Below are 15,279 nucleotides of genomic sequence, written 5' to 3'. Positions count from 1 at the left end.
GAGCTGCCGAGTTTTACAGGACCGGTTACGTTCTTATCCCGCAGAGGATCGCCTATGTAATTTCTGATAATGGAAACTCCGGTATCTCCATGCACTTTGCGTTACACAACATGCATTTTTACAGTGTTGTCATGAAAAAGCACGGCTCAATACTTTTGTTTAGGTATGTTTTCAACTCCACTAAACAGCGGTAGTTGATCTTTCTTAAAATCCACCCATGTTTAAACATAGAGTTAATCGTTTACAATAGAAGCTCAAACCATCCTTCTAAGCAGGAACCTCTAGATCGTAGACAAGCGTTTCTTCGCACAACTGCTCACGAAGTTCATGAGCACTGTGTATCCCGTGTCAGTACCTGCGGGAAGCTGTGTGAGGGAATCGACATACTACATGTGGGCTGGATGAGTGGCGTAACCTGCAAGGTCCTCTTGTTTCCCCAAAACAGCCACTACACCCATATCAAAGCCGTTACTGCGATGCGCAGTCACAGCTAAAGGAGGTCCGATATCAACCTTTGTAAGACCTAGCCATATAATAGTTAAGCGAAGATGTACAGCATAAGTGATGTGTAAAGAACGGCCTACCGGGCACTTGTCCTACCATTGCTTTTGCTCTGGTGGTGAAGTCATCCAAGACATCTGGTGCGACCCCCTTCTTCAATCGGAATAACACTTGAACATATTATTAATACTTGGATCAAGCTCTGGATACCACGATATGACCTTACCTATATGATATACAGGCATGATTTAGATACGATGATGTCTATCTCGAATTGAGTATTTTCTATGGTATCACAAAGAAGAAGAAAACAAATACCTACCATGGAGACAGGTCGAGCTTTAAAACCTTCCTACAACTCACAAAGGATTCTTAACAATGACTTACATAAAACTCGGCCGAATGAAAGTCGGAATTCCGACCCGGATGACAAATTGGTCAAGAGCGAGAAGCTCCCCGATCGGCGCTTTCCAATACCCGGTTCGGTCATGCATTACCCCACAATCTGATGCCCCACCGCATCCGGCATCTTCCCGTCTGCTAGCCCCCTATTACCGTCTTCGCGTCATCTCACATTCGCCGCAACGGGAGAAATACCGCTATCAGATAGAGAAATGGTCGCGATTATTTATACAATACTTCAATATGATAACCCTGATAGCCCATCCTTTGTGGAAGGGAAGCCTAGCCATTTTGGTCAGATGAGAGGCTCATCTGCGGAACTTACAACCCCTTGCATTCTTTATCCACCATACCAGCGGCGATAATGTCGGCCGAAAACAGTCTTGACGGTCTTCGAAAGGCATATGCAAGTACCGAAACGCAGCAACCATCACTAAACACAATATTCAGGGGAGCTCTCAAAGACTTCGCGGTGGCTCAGTCGCTTCAGTTTTCTGTGAGTATCAAATTTACCTATGTTCATCACATCTGAGCAATTTCTAACATATTTATATAGGAGGACAGCGCAGGAAATAACTACATCACTCGACGGGGGAAGGATCCCAGCATCGCGCCAATAGCTATTACCTTCCCCCTAGACGGCAGCTTGTCTGAGACATCCTTCACAAGCGCCTTCCGCGTCTTTTCGCTCCTCGCTAAAGTTGAGCTTCCATGCGATCTGTTGCTAGTTGGCTGGACCTCTCTGGGTGAGCGAATAGTTGGCCGGGATATTTGGGATTCTTCAGTCACCGCTTCATCGCAAGTCATACCCTCGGAATTGGCGTCATTCCAACAGGGAGATGATCCGAAGGACGTGTCAGTCTCGGCAGTCGTCGAAGTATCAGAACAAATGGGGGCTCCCCTGAGAATAGAAGGAAGCCCGGTTCTCGTCAAAAAGGCGCGTAGGCTTATGACTGCTCTAGCGGATGTCCGTGAACTCGGGAAGGGACTGGCTAGAGCGCCGTGTATCTCAATTACGGGGCCCGAGGCGGAATCAATTGCTTGCTCTATTATTAGAGAATACAGCGCCTATATTGTAGCTTTATTTGATAATTTTGATTAGCGCGCTAGGAATAAGTCATTGACCTGGAACCTTCGTGGTACCTCATTCATACCTATCCATAACACTCTAGAAGTTAATCTATTTAATGTGTAGGTAATGAAGAATTTACGTTACCAATATTGAAGTTTCGTCATTGTATAGGTACCTATATTACAACTTAATATTGTGTAATTCATTTCATTATATGGCTCGAATATTTTGAAAGGTGGGAGTTGATCTTGCCCCTATTATGGGGTCCACTTTTCATGGCGGCAACATTCCGGCAGCTGCGTGCTATAAGTATTCGCAGGTAGCAGTGAAGAAATTGATTTAAGGGGAAATGTCCTCCTAACTTTCAATAATTCTGCTATATCCTTAGCTCAATTCACAATCTGTCATGGCTTCTCAAATCACATCGTCGGGATACATACTCCGCGATTCCATCAAGCTTTTCTACGAGCGCGAGGGGAAGGCTGGGTCAAAGACTATTCTTTTCATTCACGGTCTCGGCGGGACAACGAATTCTTATCAGCCATTAGTCTCCGACCTTCTTGAGTTTGACCTCGTCCGTTTCGACTTCTCTGGTCATGGTCGAAGCTCGATACCATCGAGTTCTAGCGTTGAGTCGTACGTGGCGGACTGTGAAGGTACTTAATGCCCTTAATTTCACAGTATAATAATAGATCTAGGTAACGAAATTACTAACAAATCATTAGCGATCATCAACCACTTAGAACTGAAAGATATCGTGGTCGTTGGACACTCCCTTGGCGGGCTCATCAGCCTCCACCTTGCAGCCAAGCGCCCCGAGATAGTTAAAGGGGTTGTGACATTTGGCGCTGTCCGGCCATTTCACGAGGCCATCCAGAAAGCACTTACTGCCCGCTCCTCTATTGTTCGAAGCCAAGGTATGGTCGCAGTCGCTGATACAGTCGTGTCAAATGCATTCTCGACCAAGTCCCTGGCCAGTCGCAAAGCAGAGGTTGCGCTCGCTAGAGAGATGCTTACAAGGCAAGACCCAGAAGGGTATGCTCAGGCTGTGGACGCTCTAGCTCAGAGCTCGGCCCCGGTATGGAGCCAGATCAATTGCAAAGCTATTATTTTATCTGGTGACGAAGATAAGGTATCTACCCTTGCGGTCGGCGCGAATATCGTAAGTGATATTGGACCGAACGCACACCAGGTAACTTGCAAGGATACAGGGCATTGGCATATGCTGGAGAGCCCTGAAGAGTGTATCAAGGCTATAAAATCAGCCGCAAGCGATGGCAGTTCTTAAAATGCCTGGATAATTGATTAGATCATATTGAATAGAGTTCCTGGAATTGATAGATGATTTTGGCGAATTTCTATAATTGTTAGACCTCGCACTTGGCACTCTCACTCTCCCAGTGACATTCAATTAGCCCCACCATTCCGTAATAATGGGACTATCAACACCATCATTTTCTAGGCCAAAAAAATAAGAATAAATATAAAAATGAAACGTACAACACCGGGGATTCGCTGGTCGTCACCGACCCAACTACTGATCCGGCGGTAGCCAGCTTATCTATGGGAGAGCGGACGGGATCCCGAGTTCTCTAGCTCCTATGGTCGTACGTGGAAGATTGAGCTAATATTATAGCATATATACTGGGTACCTAGATAGTGGCCTGGGTAGCTTACAGCTAGGCCCTAAACACACTAGCGATATACGCTAAGACTTAGTCGCTGAAAAAGGGGTAACCTTAGTGCAAAGACTCCTGTATATACTGTGTCTATTAGTCCTCAATTCACAAATCAGACTGAGAATTATCAATTCATCAATTCAATTGGAAACTATGATTGAATACATTCTAATAATAATTCTAGTCCTGTTGTGTATGGTTGACCGTGGCGTATCTAGTTCGGCGGTTCTGAAGAGAATAGTAAAAAGGAGCTGTGTGGTTATCCTCTATTTCTTAGCCAACGTGAAATCTTCGCCCTTAAACGGCGGCAAACCAGCCGTGACACGCATCCCAGCCGAACATGAGCTCCAGTCGAGACCCTCACCCCCAATTGCCTTTGCAGTGGAGAGATGGCTCCACGCCTGGTCAATAGTAGGCGTCGGAGTTGATGTTTCAACACCCAATCGCCGAATGTACGATGCGTCCTTCATCCCGCCAGGTATGGTAAAGCCAGTATTACCACTGAAAGCCCCGTCGCGGATCTTTTTGCCATAGTTAATCCATGCTGGAGCGGGGAACCATTGCTCTAGACTATCGTGTTAGTGCTGTATCGTCGTCTACCTCATTTCACCACTTACGTATGAACTCGTAGAACAATTCAGCATCGAATCCCGTCTTCTCGGCTAGAGTAAAGCTTTCTGACAAGAGTTCGATTGTGCCTAGGATGCAACTGTTTCCGAGGATCTTCAGAAGTGCTCCTTTTCTGGTATCGTCGCCGCAGTCGATGATCGCTCTTCCTAGTGTTGGCACAACGTACTTCTTCAACGTTGCTCTGGACTTCTCATCTCCAGATAGTACAACTAGAAGATTTGCGCTTTTGGCAGCAGCGGGTGGACCGAAGACCGGACAAGAGAGGAAGCTTGACCCTTTCGCTACAGCTTCGGCACGTAGCGTTGTAGATGTGTCAGGAAACAATGTTGAATGGTCGGCAAGGATAACTCCTGATTTCGCGGCGTCTAAAATCTGTCGATAGACCGAAAGCGCAACTTCGTCATTCGCGAGGCAAGCATGAATGATATCGCAGCTCTTTCCCAAGTCTTCCAATGTGTCTGATACTTCGAAGAATCCTTCTCTAGCGAGCTGCTCTGCTTTGCCGCGAGAACGATTCCATATCTTGACCTTTGGAAACCCTTCCTTCTGAGCATAGCCCGCTAGGTTTTGGCTCATCACGCTTCCCATATTCCCAAGGCCCACAAAGCCAAATGAGACGGAGGCGGAATTCGCAGATCGAGCCATGTTGTGTGAACGGAAAAGTAGAAAACGAGGTAGACAGAAGCCGAGCCAATGAATCACCGTAATGGAACTGCGAGTTTACTGAAACACACAAGTCTCTCTTGTATTGTGATATGTCGTTTTATTGTAATGCTTAGGGTCTTGCCAAGGCCGGTAGATGTAGTAGACTTCGCCATGCGGCAACTTCCCGGGCGGTAGAAGGTGAGACGGCAAGTTTCCGGTTAGCACGGGTTTGCCACGGCGATCAACCTCGCGACCCACTCCGGAAAGATGATGCGAACCTCCATACCGGTCACAAGATTGAAATGATGTAAAAATGACTAGACCTTTTAAAGAACCGGATATTCGTGAAGCTTTCTAGTCAAAGAGCACATCATCTACATCATCAAGATATCGCACTATTTACCTTCTTCCTAAAACCATACGTTATCATTTCTAGACCCAAAAATGTCCGTAGTCAATGGTAACACAAAGGTCGAAGTCCCTCTCGTGGCGGCTGTGGAAGACCTTCGAATTGATGTCTCCAATGGTGTCAGCCCTATCAACGGGCTTCCATTTTACACGCCCAAACCTGCCGATATCACCATAAACAACCATAAGGATGGCGACAAGTCTAAGATCTTATTCAAGAACGTCAATATATTTGACTCAACAGGCTCGGACCCCTATCTCGGAGATGTTCTCATCGAAGGGGAAAGAATACAGGCAGTTGGCAAGGTCGATATCTCGCCTGATTCCGATACCCTGGTTATCGATGGGAAGGGCAAGAAAACGCTTATGTCAGGACTTGTGGATGCCCACACACACCTGAGTTGGAATAACTCTCCAACCCTGGACGGCCTAACCCGGATGCCCATCGAAGAACACGTACTACACACAGCGAAATCAGCAAAGACGTACCTTGACTGTGGTTACACAATGTGCTTCGGAGCCGCCTCAGCACAACCACGCCTAGACCTTGTTATCAAACAAGCCATCAAGTCCGGCATGATCCCCGGACCTCGAACGTTGTCCAACTGCCAAGAGATAACAACGACAGGAGGCGCAATCATTCCCAGCATCAGCCGCTACGCAGACGGCGCCGATGAAATGCGTCGTGCCGTGCGGGAATTCATCGAGCTCGGGGTTGACAACATCAAGCTCAGCATGACCGGGGACTATGTCCACGAAACCATGGGGTATGTATTCATCCCATACGCAGCATATAAATAACCACCCATTCGACGTCGAATTACTAGAACGAATGGATCACTGACCACCAAACGCATATAGGAGCGAAGAAACCTACTTCACACTCTCGGAAACCAAAGCCGCAGTCGAAGAAGCCCACAACAGAGGCAAACGCGTCTGCTCGCACGCGCGGTCCGCCGCGTCGGTGAAGATGTCGTGTCTAGCCGGCGTGGACGTGATCTACCACGCGAGCTACGTCGACGCAGAGGGCATGGACATGTTAGAAGGGCTGAAAGACCGTCTCTTCGTCGCGCCGGCAATCAATTTCCCGCTAGCAAGCTGCCAAGGCGAGGCGACGCCGTTCGGGCTCACGCCGGAGATGGCGAAGAAACGGGGGTTAGTGCACGAGGTCGACGCGGCGAATAAGGCGATATCAGAGATGCGGAGGCGCGGGATCCGCGTCCTGCCTGGTGGCGATTACGGGTTTGCGTGGGCGCCGCATGGCACTTATTCGAAGGACCTCGCGCATTTTGTGAATCTGTTCGGGTACTCGACTAAGGAGAGCCTGATTGCTGCCACGGCGCTGGGAGGGGAAATTATGGGCTACCCCGGCGATTTGGGAAAGGTGTTGCCGGGGTACTATGCCGATGTCATCTTGGTGGATGGGAATCCGGTTGAGGATATTGAGGTTTTGCAGGATATTTCGAAGTTGCATGTGATTGTGATAAATGGACATGTTCACAAGAATGTGAATTAAGGAGGTATGTTGATACTAGAAAAAGTGTTTTCATTACTCTTTTCTCTTTGGAAAAGTCGAGAGTTCGTTACGGAAGTAATTGGTAGATTGATGGATAAAGGAGGGAGAATATCTCAGTGGTCTCAGAGCGTGGGCTGCACCCATGGCGCTCACAAATACATAGGACCTACTAGATCAAGCTGAGATAATCGGAGCTCGGGCATAGTGTGAACTCCGTTTCCCCCAAAATCCTGATACGGCAGCGAACATGAGACAAGCATGTAGGTATGTACTATGTAGGTCTTCGATTCGCCATCCATGTCGCGATTATAACAGGCTGCAGTGCTAGTAGTGCAGCCTATGCCAGGTACATTTCATAAGAGACAAATTCTAGGGATAGGGGTTCAGGGACCGCCTTTTAAACCGACTGTTCAACTTCTCTCCGAATTGACTGTGTAACTAGTAGGTACCTAATTAAATTTTTACAGACTTTTGAACTTACTTTTAAACGAACTAATCAATCAACTAATTTTCAGTTGACTTTTGAACTAACTGTTGAATTAGCTGTGGCGTGTGGCTTTCGAAGTGGTTGAGGTTGATCCAATTAGAACGTGCATGCGGCGCCGGAGCGGCAGTGGCTAGCCGCACGCAACCAGGGATATGATTGGTTACTCAGAGTAGTGACTAAAGTAAATCTACTCTAATCGGAGATAAATCAACTCAATTCAAAAGAGTGTATCTACCTAGTACCTACCTAGTAGATATCTAGCATGTGCGGTTATAGAGATTGAAAGGTACCTACCCGGCCGTCCTGTAGGCACTAGAGGAAAGAAATATCGCGAAAGGGGGCCATGTGACCTCCATCACATCAAATAGAAACGCTCCACGATAACCCGTGCGATCGAAAACTTGGCGACCTGGTTCCAAACTTAGAGGCTTGCCAACGAGCCTTCAACGCCTTTGCGCATGATATAGTTCCTTGCGCCATTCAGTTTGGTCATTCCATAACACTCCTCAGCTTATTAAACCAAGCTACGACGTCCCATTTTCACCGGTTGATCCATAAATATACACCCGTGCGTATGCAATGTTGTTCGCCCATCCATTTCCTCCCGATGCATGAGCAGAGAACTTCAGCGTACTGCCATGTCGGAGTCTCCGCATAAATCGTGCCCTTGGAGACGTGTCCTTGAAATCACTAAGATTCCAGACGTTGGTATGAAGCCTGAATTGCGATGACGCGTGCACATTGTGCTGTACTTTGAAAGTCTTCGATTCACCATCAACGTGACTGGCACGTACATCAAACCAGCTTCGTGTAGAGCCAAGGTATGTTTTTTTCTTAATATGATCACTCCATCCTTGATCACACGAAATTGTCTGGAAGACTATTGTCTGAACTGGAAGCTTGATCTTTTCATTCAAGGGAATTTCCAACAAGAGTGCCTCAGTGGGAAGGCTAGAAATAAATCTAGACAAGATCCCATTCAATTTGTTCCGAATCTCATCCGAATCTGTCTCTGTGCCAGCCTCTGAGACGAAGTTGGACTCAAAATCCGGCTGCATGAAACAGAGCTTTATCATCTCTGACATTCTTTCCTTGTGGAATTCAGACTCAGTACCGTGAATATCATCCAGCTCATCATCCGACTCCTGGCCACGCTCGGAGCCTTGATCATCACGGGTCTCGGGATAGGACCCAAAATCAAGCTTAGAATCGGACTCAAAATCAAGCTTAGAATCGGACTCAGAATCGGACTCAGAATCGGACTCGGAATCTGTCTCGGAATCTGTCTCGGAATCTGTCTCAGAATCTGGCTTGAAATCAGGCTTGGAATTAGACTTTTCTGTGTCTAGGCTTGAATCGGAAGTCGAAGCTAAGTCTAAATTAGAACCGACGTTGGAATCAACAGCTTTGAAACGTGTCTTACCATTGGTCTTCACCTCTCTCTTGGGTGGAGCGCCCCTATAGCCGTCCGAATAACGTAAAATAAGACGATCGTCTTTGCCCCATAACTTTTCCGACATGATGAAATAGCCGGGGGGATGGGGCTCAAGAATGGGTTGAGGGTATGGAGGCGAGTCGAGAGTGAAAGTGGGCTGGGCCTGCTTCATCTTTGCCATCTTGGCAGTCAATATTTCAATGATTTCGCGAGAGCCCAGTTCGTTTGCGTAGTCCAGTGCGAGTTTCCCATTCTCGCAGGGATGATTAACATCCAACCCCTCGTCGATGGCTCTCTTCAGCTCAGTCGCAAAGGCCCCACGAATAAGGAGCTGTAATTCTTGCGCTCGCGTGGGAAGCCTGCCAGAAATTGATTTTGCCAGGATCTCAGCTAGCGCGTATCGGTTGATCAAATACACAAGGTCAACTGGCGACTCATCATTATCGATGCGCCTCAGAGTCATGTCTGCTCCGCCTTTGAGAAGCATCGTGGCGACCTTGCGATTGCGGTGAAAGATAGCGTCGAATAGTGGTGGTCGTAAGGGCCGGCCACGGACACCTACATCGTTCACATTAACCCCCTCATCGATCAACCTCTGTGCGACGTCAAGTTGATCGTGAGCAGCTGCCAACCCAAGAGGTGTCATAGAGACCGGTTTAGTCACCGGCGAGAGCCTCTCATGGCTGTATATGATCGGGACGAAGTCTGAGAGCCCAAATCTCGCCACCCAATGCATGCCAGTGATTGTGCCCCGTCTCAACCCATCGTACTCTAGTGGCCATCCTACGACATTGCAGGCCATCACTACGATGACCTCCTCTGTAATAAAACCATTCCAATTCTCGAATGAAGTCTTCAGAAACTTCTCTGTCAGCTTCCACAGATCGCTGCCTTGGTTGAGAATCCGGTCTAGGCCTTGCCCCCAATATTTCAATGCATATGGGATCAGTGGGTGACTCTTCTGAAATTTGGTTCTTGATCGGTCATCTTCCAATGGCTTTTTCATGCATTTGAAAGATAGATAGGTTAGTAGAACCATAGGAATGTGCTCTTTAATGCTTGGGAACCATTGGTTGCGAGTTTCATCAAGTCGTAAAAAATCGGTGAATGCCCGATGAGTCGGGGTAAGATTTTTTGTTGTAGGATCCGGCTTGACGAGCCCATTACATGCAAGTTCGATGTCGACGAAGTCAGGCATTCCACTTCTGTCGTAGTTCTTATCTCCAATGTGCACAGCCAAGGCCTGTTTCAGTTCGGAATCGGCCATTGGGGCCTCCGAATAGACAACCCAGAACAGGACTTGGATCGCTTGGCACGGAATTCGACCCGACAATTCATCAGGCACTTTTCCTAGTCTCTTCAGCTGCCGGTCATAAATACCTGCTGCGCTCGCTGGTAGGTTCTTGGCAACTTCTCTGCGGCTACGGTCGTTAGTCTCACGCAGTATCTCGTCCATATACAACATGGTAAGCAGGAAACTGCCTTGGCTCTTCGGTTGGACAATTTTGAGGATGTAATCCCTCGTCTTGGCGCTCGAGACCACATAGCGTTCTGGACACATTCGTTTTTGGATATATAGCTCTATATCACTCGGCCTTGGTGAATATTCTAGTTTCATGCTGTCACTGAACATAGGCATGATTTCGCGGTAAGGCCGGGTGGTAATCAAAATGCGACATTGGCTTTGTGATTCCTGAAGGCATTTTAGGTTACGCAACAGCTCTTCCCGGTAATCCTTGTGCACTTCGTCAAATCCGTCCAGGATTAGGGTCGTTTTTCCTACCTGTGCTAGTGTTTCGCGGAACATCTCGAATTTCACCTCGTTTCTCTTCACATGAGATGGAGAAGGATCCAGGATTAGACGTTCATACCAGGTTTGGAGAGTCGTGTAACTCAAGTTGATATCCCGGGACCCTGTATAGCTGCCAATAATGTGTGCCCAGAAGGTCATAAAGACATCCATGGAGTCTTGGAGAGTTTTCAATGTTTCGGCATTGCAGTAGATACGATGATATGATCCGGATGGATTATTATCTTCCGGAAGTAGTTTGTCACAGATATGACCACTGTTCATATGTTAGCGTGGCTTTCCCAGTTGTATTATAGAGAGCCCTACATAAGCGCTGTCTTACCAACGCCGGCTGCAATATTATTAATAATTAATTTTCATATGTATAGAGGTAGGTATCTCAGAGCATTGTTATGACTTACGAGCTCCATGAATGCATAGCAACGCATTGTCCGAGGACATCCACTGACAAACAACATCTTCCTTCCGGAACCATTCAAGTGTTCCCTCAGTGATTTTTTGGGCTACATACGGTGTGTCGTCGAGAGCGGGAAATTTGTTAAAAAACTTCTTCATTTCGTCCAACAAGGACCCTGTGAATTCCATATCAGCCACCAAACGCAAATTAAGCCAACCAGTGAATAGGTAGGTAAATAGAATAAACAGATGCAAATCTCTTGGTCGTAGTTGCAGTGGAAATTGTCCTCAAGTTTCTTTCAACACAAGACTTATGAGGCACAATGAGGTTAGATGCTTGAAAACCGTACTTACGTCGTCGAGTCGCCTCGTCTCCAATCGTTAATTGCAGTGATATCGCCAGATGAAGCTGTTCAGTCAAGTGGCGAATCCCCGTCTCCTTGTCTTTGGCTGCCTCTCTCAACATTGGCCACGAAATATGACCCATGAGTTTACCATGCTTCTCGTTCCCCGTAAGTTTCCCATTTAGGTCATCCAGGGACACCTTCAGTCGCATAATTATGAACTCTATATCTGAAGCATTGGTGAGGGAGGCGACGACAGAATTTGCCCTGACCAAAAGAGACTGCAAGATTTGTAAGCGATCATAAATCTCCGTTTTCTCCTTTGTCCACCCGCGTGCAGTCTTGTAGGCTTCGATAGTTTTGAGTACAACCCCACAGAGTGCGATCACGTCACCTATCGACGTCATCGCGTTCGAGGCGACGTGAGGCTGCAAAATCTGAAAATATACTAGTAAATTTGATAATGATAAGTGCGAATTTCAGGCAACTTTAGATATTACCTATGAATAGCTGAATTGCAGGTGTAAGAGAAATGGGATGCAAGGGTCTTATATGATTTTCGGGCGTTGATAGGTAGCCTCTAAATTCGCTCAAACTAAACGCCACGTCCGAGGAGGTAGGACACGAGCCCGAATATCCGTCTTGAAGACCGAGATGTATACCATCTTCTCTCCTCTTTACAAGCCAATTTGGGGTAGTTGGCATGAGTAAGTACCTAGGTATATGCGGTGGCAGTATGAATGATTGGATCAAGCGTTAAGCTCAAGTACGGAGGCATTACTTCCAACCAATACATACTAGATGCCTATGCCAGTGAGGTTTTACAGCATCACGCTAGCTTAGGTGTCTGGCATTCCCATTAACGTGATGGTCACGGTCACCAAAGTAGTGCATATAGGTAAGGCAGAAACGAGGCCCATCTCGCAGTAGCATGTAAAATACTTTTAGGAGAAAATGTGAACATCTGATATTTGGGAATCTCAGTATGCCAGAGCCCTAAATAAAAGCAGGCTGTATTTATGTAGGAGAGATCATCATGCAAAATAATAACACATTTGAACCAATTAGAGCCGCTTATTAGCTGGTAACAACCTCATATATTACAGTCAAGTCAATGTATAGCCGCTAGGCTGTGTGAATTTGATATATCCGATCGACGACGTGTCGAGTAGACAATCGAAGAGGTTCCCCCTAGCCACCATTATAGCCTCAAGATGCATTTCCCCTGGCGAATTGGATGGATCAACGAATCCGAAAGTTCCCGAAGAGAGTATGGTATTCCCATGACTCATTCTCTCAAGGCAATATCTTCCAAGGTTGTTACCTTTTTCCGTAGCCTCAACAAGGATTGCCAATCTAGATGCGGCTTGACCAACTAGGTACTAGGTAGGCATATCTGTCCGTGGCGTAGCGTTATCACACCCTACATCTTATAATTTCCGCCTTACCAAAGGAGTGGCCGTCGGGTTTAGTAACCTTGGGAGGCAGGAAACCAATAGAGAAGGACCATGACTGCAATAACTTAATTAATATGGCGGCTGTGGTGTGGGATACAGGTGCCGGTACAGGACAGCGGTATCGAAATCCCGTTATCCACCACCTAATGTTGTACGACAACGGTAGGCAGTGCGTCGGGCTTTGTTGGATTGATTCTTTGTCTATTGGCAGAAATGCTCTCTCACTGACTATGACTTGATTGAGCCCGTGATTCTGATTTTAAGGGATCATTGGTGAACCAAAGGCGAAAGGGCATCCGGGACTTAGCCTTAGGGGTGATGTACAGTACACTAGGTACCTTAGTATGTAGGTACCTATTGTTCTGATACTCGGGGTCTGAACCGTGGTGGCGTAGGCAGATCGCATTAGTGACGACCTGCAGCAAGCCGCGTGGCGGGATAGGTACCAAATCACCAAGCCATCAAGCGCTTACGGGTATCCTTTCCATGATCTCTTCCGGCCACTCCAGCCACCGATGCCACTCTCCGGGTAAGTGTAATCGAATACTTTGGAACAGAAGTTGACCGGCATTCCCCACGATCCATATATTTCTGCACAGGTGCAGTGGTATGGCGTAATATGCAAGAACAAGTAAGGCTTCCGGTGTTCGTTCAGATATGAGCCGGTGGAATTCGGCGTTGATCCTGGCCGGCCACGAAATCAGCGATAAAAACGGCGTCGCTAATGGTGGGCCCTGTTTCCCTGTCCCGTCAACTAAGCTCAGAAACCATTGGATATTATCTAAGGCTCCGATGCAGGTCAACTTTTCGTCGTTGTTCAACGTCCTCGAGTTTTGGATGTAATCTTTCAGGTCGGCGGTATGTGACCCTGGGTCTACACATTCTAGCAGACCCGTGACAGCCTCCAACATGAATCCCATGTTGGATTCAAGCATCATGTGCCAAGCCTCCTCTTTAACAGCCCGCACTCCAAGGTGCAGTTGCATGCAGTGAACAAACGGGTCTAGTAAAGAGCGGGTATCTGCCGATTCAGCTGATTCCACCGTCTCGACGAGTGTATGTAAAGTCAACAGCCAGGTAAATATTAAGATTGCCATGCAATTTTCGCGGTTGACTTTTATCATCTCGCCGTTGAAGATCCCGAGAGCGTGGGTCTGTAAACCGATGGCGTAGTGCCTATATAAACAGGCGTTTGAAGGTTGGATATGGGATAGATGAAGTGCTGAGAAGGCTAAGACTTCGTTCATCAGGAATGGGTAAGATAGTGCGGATTCGATGATCAGAACTGATGCTGTCCATTTCTCCGAATCGTCGTATGGGAATGGTAGATTGAATAAGTTGCTGTGCATAAAGTGATGAAAGAGCTCCATATGCGTCAAGTTGACGACTTCAATGTTCGGCAATGGGAATTCCTGACTGGAGCTCGTGGGAGAATACCGTTGAGGCGATGGAGATGCGTCTGGTTGACGAGAGAGAAAGACTGGACTTAAAGACGACGTTGAACCTTCGCCCGCGGCCGGAAGACGTGAGTGTGATGCTAGAAATGAGCAGTATCGAGAGCTGATCGTGCAGTTGCCGCAAGCCGGCCGACCTTCATCACACTATTTTCATATTGGTTTAGTTCTGCACTCAGATTTCTTCATGACAATCGGCTAAGGCACCTACCTTGATATGTCGAGCCTTACACTCGGAACATCCCGCGCGAGATTTTCGATGAGAACGACGGCCTATTCTCTCCATCACGATCTGAATTCCCTCACAATTTTGATGTTGAAGACTCTGAAAACCGTCGAAAATAGGTTGATTAATCGGGTTTAACCATATTACGATGACATAGAGAGACGATGAGATCTTTATAATACGAATGATACCTACCTAGGCACCAAAGAACCCAGGTATGTACCTATAGCAAGTTGGTATATACAATACTGAAATAGAAAGTGTGGTGGATGACGGAATTTTCCAGTGTGGTACTGCCTCAGCCGTCATGGGACGGACCGCCGGAGAACGATCCGGCAAGATAGCTCTCGTACGGCGTGTTTCTGGTGGTTGTAGTTCTAAATTCCAACGCCCGGAGATCCGGATATCGAGTCCAATGGCATCACCTGGGTCGGTGTCTAACGGATAGATCTAAGTTATGCAGGGGCGGCACTCACATCGATCAGAAACCGATATACCAATACCAATTAGGTAAGTCGGATCCGAATCTTTGGGTTTGACCTCGGTAGGCAAGATTAACTTATGTTTCGATACTACCACTCTACTGGGTTTGGGGAGAGATCCATCCTCCGACGGCGAAGTTGATGATCCGAGAAATGTTTCAGATGTCAACGAGAGCCCTCACATCCAACACGTCAATACTCGTCTACAAGTTGATTTCTGTTAGTAACTAACTACTCAATTTCTAACATCACCATGATAGTGATGAATAATCCACATACCTAAAAGGATTCGGATAAGTATGCATCCGCATCACAATATCAGTCAAGGTTACATC

The 15,279-nt window shown here is 47.1% G+C and overlaps 7 protein-coding genes across 7 annotated transcripts; 3 read left to right on the top strand and 4 right to left on the bottom strand.

Moving 5' to 3' along the window:
- Nucleotides 1-5: 5 nt before the first annotated feature.
- GGS22DRAFT_165990 (uncharacterized protein) lies at nt 6-828 on the bottom strand. The gene is made up of 4 exons (XM_047961773.1): nt 728-828; nt 585-671; nt 388-523; nt 6-334 (listed from the first exon to the last, which is right to left on the bottom strand). The coding sequence occupies exons 1-4, from the start codon at nt 744-746 to the stop codon at nt 268-270; spliced, it is 309 nt and encodes a 102-aa protein (XP_047817579.1). The 5' UTR covers nt 747-828; the 3' UTR covers nt 6-267.
- Nucleotides 829-1,267: 439 nt separating this feature from the next.
- GGS22DRAFT_189711 (uncharacterized protein) lies at nt 1,268-2,005 on the top strand (the record flags this gene model as incomplete). The annotated part of the gene is made up of 2 exons (XM_047964894.1): nt 1,268-1,399; nt 1,460-2,005. The coding sequence occupies 2 exons, from the start codon at nt 1,268-1,270 to the stop codon at nt 2,003-2,005; spliced, it is 678 nt and encodes a 225-aa protein (XP_047817578.1).
- Nucleotides 2,006-2,381: 376 nt separating this feature from the next.
- Nucleotides 2,382-3,263, top strand: GGS22DRAFT_189710 (alpha/beta-hydrolase; the record flags this gene model as incomplete). The annotated part of the gene is made up of 2 exons (XM_047964893.1): nt 2,382-2,631; nt 2,701-3,263. 2 exons carry the CDS (start codon nt 2,382-2,384, stop codon nt 3,261-3,263), a joined length of 813 nt encoding a protein of 270 aa, XP_047817577.1.
- Nucleotides 3,264-3,778: 515 nt separating this feature from the next.
- Nucleotides 3,779-5,151, bottom strand: GGS22DRAFT_25254 (NAD(P)-binding protein). The gene is made up of 2 exons (XM_047966609.1): nt 4,272-5,151; nt 3,779-4,219 (listed from the first exon to the last, which is right to left on the bottom strand). Exons 1-2 carry the CDS (start codon nt 4,927-4,929, stop codon nt 3,921-3,923), a joined length of 957 nt encoding a protein of 318 aa, XP_047817576.1. The 5' UTR covers nt 4,930-5,151; the 3' UTR covers nt 3,779-3,920.
- Nucleotides 5,152-5,373: 222 nt separating this feature from the next.
- GGS22DRAFT_180395 (composite domain of metallo-dependent hydrolase) lies at nt 5,374-6,853 on the top strand (the record flags this gene model as incomplete). The annotated part of the gene is made up of 2 exons (XM_047963763.1): nt 5,374-6,104; nt 6,199-6,853. The coding sequence occupies 2 exons, from the start codon at nt 5,374-5,376 to the stop codon at nt 6,851-6,853; spliced, it is 1,386 nt and encodes a 461-aa protein (XP_047817575.1).
- A 1,011-nt stretch (nt 6,854-7,864) lies between these two features.
- Nucleotides 7,865-11,732, bottom strand: GGS22DRAFT_189707 (uncharacterized protein; the record flags this gene model as incomplete). Its single annotated transcript, XM_047964892.1, has 4 exons — nt 7,865-10,841; nt 10,892-10,916; nt 10,987-11,157; nt 11,336-11,732. The coding sequence occupies 4 exons, from the start codon at nt 11,730-11,732 to the stop codon at nt 7,865-7,867; spliced, it is 3,570 nt and encodes a 1,189-aa protein (XP_047817574.1).
- A 1,198-nt stretch (nt 11,733-12,930) lies between these two features.
- On the bottom strand, nt 12,931-14,846 carry GGS22DRAFT_194964 (uncharacterized protein). Its single transcript, XM_047965592.1, has 2 exons — nt 14,448-14,846; nt 12,931-14,383 (listed from the first exon to the last, which is right to left on the bottom strand). Exons 1-2 carry the CDS (start codon nt 14,520-14,522, stop codon nt 13,244-13,246), a joined length of 1,215 nt encoding a protein of 404 aa, XP_047817573.1. The 5' UTR covers nt 14,523-14,846; the 3' UTR covers nt 12,931-13,243.
- Between the last annotated feature and the right edge of the window lie 433 nt (nt 14,847-15,279).

This window comes from Annulohypoxylon maeteangense, assembly GCF_022496945.1.
Source record: "Annulohypoxylon maeteangense strain CBS 123835 unplaced genomic scaffold GGS22scaffold_11, whole genome shotgun sequence".
Taxonomy (NCBI): Eukaryota; Fungi; Ascomycota; class Sordariomycetes; order Xylariales; family Hypoxylaceae; genus Annulohypoxylon; species Annulohypoxylon maeteangense.
Note: the sequence above shows the minus strand (reverse complement) of the source record. Positions and strands in the feature narration are given on the sequence as shown.

Excerpts from the sequence above, each read along its gene's own strand:
- GGS22DRAFT_194964 (XM_047965592.1), bottom strand. The coding sequence starts at position 14,522 with ATGGAGAGAATAGGCCGTCGTTCTCATCGAAAATCTCGCGCGGGATGT. Across the intron at positions 14,384-14,447 it reads GTAAGGCTCGACATATCAAG|TGTGATGAAGGTCGGCCGGC; the intron begins GTAGGTGCCTTA and ends ATATGAAAATAG.
- GGS22DRAFT_25254 (XM_047966609.1), bottom strand. The coding sequence starts at position 4,929 with ATGGCTCGATCTGCGAATTCCGCCTCCGTCTCATTTGGCTTTGTGGGC. Across the intron at positions 4,220-4,271 it reads ATTGTTCTACGAGTTCATAC|AGCAATGGTTCCCCGCTCCA; the intron begins GTAAGTGGTGAA and ends ACGATAGTCTAG.
- GGS22DRAFT_165990 (XM_047961773.1), bottom strand. Across the intron at positions 524-584 it reads AATGGTAGGACAAGTGCCCG|GTCTTACAAAGGTTGATATC; the intron begins GTAGGCCGTTCT and ends TTATATGGCTAG. Across the intron at positions 335-387 it reads ACTCATCCAGCCCACATGTA|TGCTCATGAACTTCGTGAGC; the intron begins GTATGTCGATTC and ends CGGGATACACAG.